This window comes from Strigops habroptila, chromosome 13, assembly GCF_004027225.2.
Source record: "Strigops habroptila isolate Jane chromosome 13, bStrHab1.2.pri, whole genome shotgun sequence".
Taxonomy (NCBI): Eukaryota; Metazoa; Chordata; class Aves; order Psittaciformes; family Psittacidae; genus Strigops; species Strigops habroptila.
In genome coordinates, this window is record NC_044289.2 from 9413170 (window position 1) to 9422125 (window position 8956).

General features: G+C 53.8%; 1 protein-coding gene across 1 annotated transcript; it reads right to left on the reverse strand.

Annotated features, from left to right (window-relative positions):
• Positions 1-527: 527 nt before the first annotated feature.
• CEBPB (CCAAT enhancer binding protein beta) lies at positions 528-2909 on the reverse strand. The gene has a single exon (XM_030502896.1). It carries the CDS (start codon positions 2624-2626, stop codon positions 1628-1630), a length of 999 nt encoding a protein of 332 aa, XP_030358756.1. The 5' UTR covers positions 2627-2909; the 3' UTR covers positions 528-1627.
• Positions 2910-8956: the final 6047 nt, after the last annotated feature.

The following is an 8956-nucleotide window of genomic DNA, read 5'->3' on the forward strand; positions in this document are numbered from 1 at the left end:
CCACAGCCTTTATACTGAAAAATCCTTCTGTGTTCAGCTGTCAAACAGGGCACAGGCCATGAAGGAATTTCTTTTCTGGGGCACAGGCAATCTGGATCTAAAAACTTAATGCTTAATTTTGGCTGAACAGGAAAATGGAAAATGCTGAGTAAGACCCGATCATTTGCTCAACTCCCTTCACGTAACCAGCTCAAGACTGTTAACTTCTTACAGACCTGAACACAGCGGGGGAAATAACACAGCCTGGGAGCCCTGGCAAGGCTGGTGTGTTCCTTAGTTCTCCCTAAACCAAAGTGATGGCCTCCTGTAAACCTCCTTCTCTGCCACCCCCCCTTACCTGTCGCTTGCCCCCAGCAAACACGCATGCACACAGAAACAAACAGCTCTTGTCTGAGAAACTCTGTCTACAGGGTTTAGAAAAACATCTCAAGAGAAAAGATGAGGGAGTTGTTCATGAGCCTCTCACCTGGCCGGGTTTCATGAGAGCTTCCTGTGCAATGACCGAAATTACCGACATCCAACAGAAATGCTACTTTCTCATGTTTATTCCTGTAAACTACAAACATAAGAAATGCTGAATCATAGAGAATAGAAACTTCGTAAAGAAAAAAAAAACACACAACATAAACAAACTCTCATTTCAAGCTTCCTCCCTGACTTTTTCTTCCTCCCTCCCACTTCAGGCTTGGTGTTACTTTGCCAAAGATTGGTCATGGTTTGGATAGCACATCTTGCTCTACACGTTCAGAACAGCAAGAAGTGCAAAAAACTCAACACAAACACCTCCTCCCCAAACAACACCCAAGCGGCAGCTAAAGCAAGTGATTAGAGGACATAAAATGAGGCAACAAGAACCGGCTGAAGCTTCAGCTCTGCTCTTTGCTGGGTTTCTCTTGGGGGTTTTGCTTTTTGTTTTTGGTTGGCTTTATTTTTTCCTTTCTCTGAGTCACAGAGAAAGCCAAAAGAGCAACAAAAATCCTTATCCCAGATCCCAGCATTGAGCCAGATGCAGCTAGAATTTCAACCCTGCACTTAATCTCACTTTAAACGTGCCTTCAAAATAAAACAAGCTACTTTCTTTAACCTAGTCATAAAGTTTATTAAAATTGTTCATTAATGCTTCAAATGTAGCAAGAATGCATAGATCCCAAAATATACATATGTATTTTCTTATAGAAATAGATTATTCTTTATAATAAAAAAAAAACTGTAGGAACATCTTTAACAGATTACTCAATTCATGACTGACAGTTACACGAGATTGCATCATGTACACAGCATTCCCAGCCATGCTTAAAGGATTGCATCACTTTGCCCTTGCTCTCCTCTCGCTCTTTTAAATAACCCCAGCGCCCAGCAGCCTGCAGAGCCCGTCCGGGACGGGGACACCGGGACCGGGGTCCCTCCGCTCCGCGCCGCCCCGCTGACAGCCCCCGGGAGATCCCCGCGCGGCGGCGGAGCCTTCCGCCAACGTGTAAATAAAGACCAAAAAAACACAAGAACAAACCGACATAAAAACCATTAAAAACCAGCCCACCGGGCCCCGGGCTCGCCCCCAGCCCGGCGGAGCGGAGCGGAGCGGGGCGAGGAGCCGGCGGCTCCGCTCGCCCCGCGGCCCGGCCAGGGGTCAGCAGCGAGGCGAGGAGGCGAGCAGGGGCTCGGGCAGCTGTTTGAACAAGTTCCTGAGGGTGCTGAGCTCCCGGGAGAGCTGCTCCACCTTCTTCTGCAGCCGCTCGTTCTCGGCCGTCAGTTCCAACACTTTGTGCTGCGTCTCCAGGTTGCGCATTTTCGCTTTGTCGCGGCTCTTGCGCACCGCGATGTTGTTCCTCTCCCGGCGGAGCTTGTACTCGTCGCTGTGCTTGTCCACGCACTTCTTGGGCTTGTTCTTGCCCGCCGCAGGGCCGGAGTAGCCCCCGGCGGCGGCGGCGGCGGACTTGGAGGACTCGGAGGGGTTAGGGGTGCCAGGGGGGCTGGAGGAGGACGAGGTGGACAGGTTCCCGCTGCTGCCGCTCGGCACCGACTGGTAGCCCAGGTAGGAGCGCACGGTGCTGCCGTAGGGTGAGGACATGCCCCCCGGTCCCGGCCCGGCTCCCCCTTCTTCCTTACGGGGCCCTTTGCAAGAGTCCAGGGTCTCGAAGACCGGCTCCACCTTGGTCTCCACGATCTGGGGCGGGAAGCAGCCCGGCAGCCCCCCCGGTTTGTGGCTCTGGCTGGCGCAGGGATGGCTGTGCCGGGCGAGGCTGATGTAGGTGTAGTCGGGCTTCTTGCTCCCGCCGCTGCCTTTATAGTCCTCGGCGAAGAGATCGGAAAGGAAATCTTGGCCGGCGCCGCTGCTGCAGGGAGGCTCAAAGTTGCCCCCTGCTGCTGCTGCTGCTGCGGCGGCGGGAGGCGGCTGCGCCGGCGGCTGCGATGCCAGGGGGTCCAGGTAGGGGCTGAAGTCGATGGCTCTCTCGTGGTCCCCTACGGTGAGCTCGGTCATGGAGCGGCCCCCGGCCGCCCGCGGGTGCAGCTTGTTGAGCGCAGCCAGACAGTCCGCCTCGTAATAGAAATTAGCCACTTCCATGGATTTAAAGGCGGGCGGCTGGATGGGGAGGCATGCTGCGTCCCAGGCCACCAGGCGTTGCATGAAAGCAAAGGGGGATGCGGGGAGGAGGAGAGGACGCGGGGGGCCCCCCCGGCAGAGAGTCAGGCTGCCGCCGTCGGGGTGGGGGCTGTGTGGGGGGCTCCGGACCCGGCCTCAGCCTCCGGCGCTGGGCACGGCCCCCGGCTGCGCTGCCCACCGGGGCTGGGTCAGGTCCTGCGGCGCGGCGGGGCTTCACCGCTCCGGGAGCTGCGGCGGGAGCTGGCGCGTCTCCTCCGGACCATCTGGTTCTGGGTCCCGTGTCCTAAAGTCTCTGACTTAGGAAAGTTCCTTTCCCCGGTTATTTATAGGGGCGGTGGATCCCATAGCAACAGGCGCGTCACCGCCTGGCCGCCTGCCACGCTGCACGCTCAGTAACTGCCGGCCCCGGCCCCGGCCGCGGCCCCGGAGGAGGCTCCCGGGGCGGGTGTGCCGGTGCGGTGCCCGCCGGGCCGCCGCGCTGCGGACGGGGCTCCGCCGTGGAGCGGGGAAGCGGGCGGCCGGGCCCCGCCGGAGCGGCAGGAGCGGGGGGACCGGGGGACACGCACACGCGTGTGCCGGGACGGTGCCGCCGGCTTCGTGCCCGCGGGGGCTCCGTCCTTCGCGCGCGGGAGCGGGCTCGGGGCTGGCGGCGCTGCCGAGGTGGTGGGTGCGGGTCCCGGCTGCGCCCCTGTTCCCTTGGGAAATAGAGGCAATGAGGGATTTTCCCCAGCCCCTTAGGTGAGGCAGGGGAAAGGTTGCAAACAGACAGATCCCGTTATTCTCTGTCCCGTGCTTGCCTGAGTCAATCCCAGGGGCAGGCAGCGCCATCCATCTGGATGGGCACAGAGTGAAGCAAAGAGGGGTCGGAGCAGGGTATGGGGCTGCTGCAGGCCTCCTCCTGCACGCCAGCAGCAAAAGAGTCGAGCAAACCCAGAGCTCCCCTTGCCATCTCTTCGTGCTGGGATTATGGCCTTAAAGTTTGTCTTGGCATATTTGCTTTGCATGATATGGTGCAACTGTCAGGGTACACGAGCGATAGGGAATCAAAGAGGACTGACTGTATCCCACACAATTCAGAAGGGAACTGAGATACGTGCATAGAAACATGGAATCCAAATGTTTTTAGAATCGTGGGTTAAGTTTGGGAAGGAAAACTGAATCTTGATGTCCGTTTTAATTAAAGACACCCACCTTGGGAATCAAACTTATATTTTCACTCTCTTACTCCCACATTTACCTGTCTACAAGCTGGTGATTCATCCCCAGAATAAAGGACATTAATTTAAAACAAAACATATAATTAAAGGAAGTAGGAGTGTCCTTCGCCTCAGTAAAGAAGACCCAGCACTGCAGGGAAAATGACATTGCCTCTTAGAATAATGTGAAGCAATCCTGCGGTGTGGGAAATATTGTAACGTTAAGCCAGAGGAACAGGTATTGCATTATACGATTCAAACAGTCAACTGTTCATAATGTCCAAACCTCAGAACTTTGAAAAGAGGAAGAATTCAAGAATCAGTCAGTGGATCATCAGACTTTTTCTCACTTTATTTTTAATTTGGTTTTTTTTTTTTTCCACGTTTTAAAAGGATTTTTTCAATTTCCATAGCAGAAGTACCCTAACAGGTTTTCAGGCTTCAAATAGTTCTACTTCCATCTTTATCTACCAAGTTGATCTTTGGTGAATGCACCGGAGATTAAATTGGAGCTGGGCCTGGCCAGAGCGCTGGGTCTGGAGGCTGGAGTCGGAGCCCATACCTTCATAAATACAACCATCTGTATTGGGTGCAAATACTGGCAAGTCGCAGTGAGCCAGGGCTTGTTCTTCTGGCTGTTTACTCCCTTGTTCTGTGCCTTTATCCTGCATTCTGATCTGGCAGTTACCTCCAGCCACTGCCCTAACTGGCCCTTGCAACCGAACTCTTGAAAGTCGGCCTCATGTGCTTCCTACCTCCCAGACATGTCAGGGACCCAGAGCAGAAGGTCTCCTGCTGTGGTGACCTGCTAAAACGTGTGATTGGTCTTTCTCGGCATTACCCTGCCAGGTCTCCAGCTCGCCACTGCTGTTGGATAAAGTTGAGCACTAAAACTGGTTGCTAACTTTCCTGGGGAGTTTTTCCGAGATACTTTTGGAGATCTCAGTTTGCCCTCTTCAAGTTTCTGCCCTATCCTCCCCTGCTATGCAGCAAAGAGTTGTACTGCTGCCTGGGCTGATCTTCCCTAAAAAAATACAATGTCTGTGCAACTGTCATGTGAAACAGATTATATCAGGGATGGTGTGGCCCACACCTCGCTTCCAGGCCAGTGCTGAGTAATCCTGTAGTCACTGAGATCACACGTCAGCCGGGGTGGTAATTGAGGTTGGATGCCCAGCTTGTCCCCTCCTTCCCTTCTCCCCCCTCACCTCCCTGCTGTACCTGGATCTCTTTAAACTTCCTCCAGCTCACCTCAAACCCCAGCATCCAGTCTCATGGAGCCAACGTCCGTTCTCAGCTTCTCATGGGAACCTTGTCGGTGGGTCTAACCACTTATCCAAAACCCTGGCATTCGGCAAGCAGGTTCTGAGCTAACTCTGGTCTCTCGTAAATTGTTTCTGCACTTGTCATAACAAATGCATGGCCAGAAACGGGGTTTTTGGAATGGGAACAGGTGCAGAGTGAGGCTCGCACCATGAGGGTTGGGGGGAGGCCTGGTCGCACTGAGCTCTGTCTCTTGGCCTGGCTACATGTGCAGGGGCTGCTAATAATCATCCTGGAAAACTCCTCAGAGAGATGCTTTAGATAGGAGAGTAGATGCAGAGATTCCTGGTGAAGGGATCCAGGCACTGCTGTGAAAAACCCGAGGGCAGCAGGTTTGCTCTGTCTCCCAGCGGAGTCATTTTGAGTAGAAAGGCAGCACTTCTGTGAAAAGCACCTTCTTCCTAGTGATTCCACGATTTCTTTGTTTCAGAACTAGTCAGCTGAGGAAGAAGACTGCATAACTCACAGATTACTTAGTAAGAACATAAAACATACTTGAGCAGAAAAAAATCTGATGCAATAGGATCCAGATCCCTCTACATTCATGTGAGAAACAATGTAGACACTGGGAGGGTAACAGAAGGATACCAGAAAAGGTGGAGGGGAGAATCTCGTCCTCGCTGCTCATTTCTGTCATGAATTAAATTCTGCTCTCCAGTTTCTCTTTTGTACTGTAAAAGCCAAAACTTTCCAGCTCCAGGCTCAGACCTACGATAAAACATTGCAAAGGCATTTTCTGCCTGAAAATGGTCTTCTTTTCCAGGATTTTTTGCAAGCTTTCCAGTTCATGCGCTCCAGGTCTACAGCAGTTGTCCCTGGAAGGACACCAGCTTTGGGGAGAGCCTATTGGTTTACTGGGGATGGCTCAAACACTGAAGTGTTTATAAGGTCTGTGGACTGAGGACCATACCCTAGAAAAAGACTGTCTGCAATTTCTGATGCTTCTTGCTGCAGACCTGTCTCACGTATTATTTCCCTTGCAGTAGCTCTTAGAAGATCAGTAAGATGAGGGCTGTGTCACATTAAGCCCTGTGTGAGCACAGCCTCTTATCCTGCCCTGCAGAGCAAAACAACATGCATGGGCAGAAGAGGGGCAAAGAGGAAAGAGGTTTATGCCAGAAGTTGGCAGTTGCATCGATGAACAAGGTGCTGTAGGCAGTGTGCTGGAGGTGAGCTGAAGAGGAGAACATGAGGGGTTCCAGAGCGGAGCGGTCTCCACGCAAACAGGCAGGCTGGGAGAGAGCACAGAGGTGGTGTGGGAAAGTCTCGGGGGGGTAGGAGGGGACCTTGCCTGAAAGACTGGCTTAAGTGGAGCGATGTTGCAATAAGGGCTGCAAAACAGAGAAGTAAAATTGAAATTTATTTCTGAGCATGTTGTGAGCTCTGTTTGCTCCTCTTCCTAGCCCCAGGTACCTCTTTATACAGCTGCACACCTTATGCCAACAACAGCTCCTAAGTTGTACCTGGCAGAGGCCAGATTTCAATCTATTGCTTTCCACTTGCCATTCTCTGCTGTAAAAAAGCAGCACTTATGAAATGTCAGGCAGGGACAATGTCTCAACTTGGAGAGAGGTTGGCTCTCCTTCCGTCTCCCCCAGCTCTGAGACCAGCCTCAAGACTTTGCCTCATTTTAACATAAGAACTGATTGCCACATTCTTTCCTCTCTTCCGAAACCACAGCAGCGATACTCTGCCTTGCAGTCTCCAGTGGCGGGGAGCTCCCCAGGCGCTCGCAGGCCATGTCTCCTGGCCTCCTTCACTTCTTTTGTTAGAGATCAGAGTCCTCCCCCTCCCTAAGTGCTCCCTCGCCCCTTGTTTCCATGTGACATGGTGATGCTCGGGTATTTGTTGGTCTTCTGCTGATTTTCTGCTCACCTCTGACCTAGCATTTGCAGCGCTGCATTGCTCAATCCCACTTATCTACATGTTGCTCTTTGCCCTACGGTGCTGCAGAGACGACACCTGGAGATTGGCACCGCTGCCTGCAGCCGGTGGGACAACATGAGCAAAATACCTTCCCCGACCAGACGGAAAATTTTCCAGAGTGAATTGGAGGTCAGAGCACCCACACTGCGGCTCTGCAAGAGACAGAAAAGGAGGAAGAGCCGGAGTCCACGCCAGCACCCCCGGAACGGGACAGTGACAAAGCAGAAGCTACAGTCTCCAGTCCTGTGTCACAGAGAGTCATGCTAAAGCCATTTGGCTGGCAACACATGGGCTGTCTTTCCAAGCAGGGACTGTAAGAGTTGACTTTGTGTTTTATGAGTAGCCTGTTCCCTTGTATTCCAAAAAAAATTGGCAAAGAAGTTGCTGTCCACCAACTTTCCAGAAGTTCTCCGTAGTTGTCTGACATTTCCTGGGCAATTGTGGCCTCCTACTTTGATGAATTTGTTAAGATCATGTATTAATGTTTTTTTCTAGCATATCCAAGCTTTTGAAAGATCCATCAAGGGAACAGGAATTCTGTCCTTCCAGGATACCCTGCCAAGTGTCAGAAGTTCCCAGTACAGAACTTGGGAATTGATTTAGGCAGTTTCTAAAAGAGAAGAGCTGTTCAGAGGTGCTGAGGCTGCAGGCCGGGTAGCTGGGACTCCATGGTGTGTATTGCTGGGGTGACATAAACCAAGGGAGGTCTTAGAGAGGGTGTCAGGAGAGTGGGCTTAAGAAACAAGATTTTTCTTCATTAAAAGCAGTAAGGTCCATGCCCTAGAGTGTACAAATACTTTCTTTCCCCTCTGCTCTCATCTTGTGTCAAGCACTATGGGGAAAGTGGGGCTGCCAGGGGATCAGTTAGGACTTGTTGGTGTGAGTCCTGGCACCTAAGAGCAGCCCCTGGGCTGGTCTGTGCCATCTGGCAGCTGGCCTTGGTGGACTGGGTACCAGGCGGGGATAGCCACGGTGTCCCGTCCTCCGCACACCTTGCTTCTTGGTCCCTGTCATCTCCCTGTCTTTGCATTTACAGATTGAGATGGGAGCCGTAGGAGTGGCTATTCCTGCTCTCCCACCCACTGACACTTTCCCATGCCAGAGAGAGCCCAGCAAGGGAGCTGCAGCCAGTTTCTGCTCCCTTTGTGCCTTGTGGCGCGGGAAGAGGCTGGAATTGCGTAAGTGAGGGCCGCAGGGGAGAGAGGTGAGCCTCGAGAGTGCCCTGCACCGACGGGCCGGTCCTGGTGGTGGGCAGCAATCAGGTCTGTAGGAACTCGAGGCGGCCTGGCAGGTGCCAGCCACAGGGTGAAGCAGTGCCCAGGGCTGTGCCGGCGGGGATCGGTGTCCCCGTGTCCCCGTCCCGGGGTGGCTGCGGTTGAAGGGGGGTCACGGCAGCGCGGGGCGGGCACCAAGCTTCGCACCCAGCCCGCGCCTCCCGCCCGGCCCGCCCGTCACCGGGCTTTGGGCGCCACCTAGCGGCCTGCGGCGGGGCCGGGGCGGGGCCAGGGGCGGGAACCGGAGCTTCCCGCGCAGTGGCGGGGCCTGTCGTTTCCCGATACAGCCCTTATCGCCCCAAAGAGCCAGGGTTTCCTGCGGAATTACTCTCTTAATGCAGAGCTCTGTTCGGAGTCTCAGCCTCCTTGTCCTAAATGCAGAACCATGGAACCATGGTGTGGTTTGGGTTTGGGTTGGAAGAGACCTTAAAGATCATTCAGTTCCCTGCCACGGGCAGGGGCACCTTCCGCTGGTAGACTCCAGTGGAGCTCCAAGAGCTGGCACAACCATAGTGCCACCAAACACTGAGAAAGGGTGAACCGCAGTGGTCTGGCACCGCATGGGCACAGTGACTGGTGGAAACACCATCCTGAAAGTGAAGCCAGGTGTCAGGAAACCTACTGGTGACCCGGCA

Bases quoted from the DNA above. Each gene is read 5' to 3' on its own strand.
- CEBPB (XM_030502896.1), bottom strand. From the start codon at position 2,626: ATGCAACGCCTGGTGGCCTGGGACGCAGCATGCCTCCCCATCCAGCCG.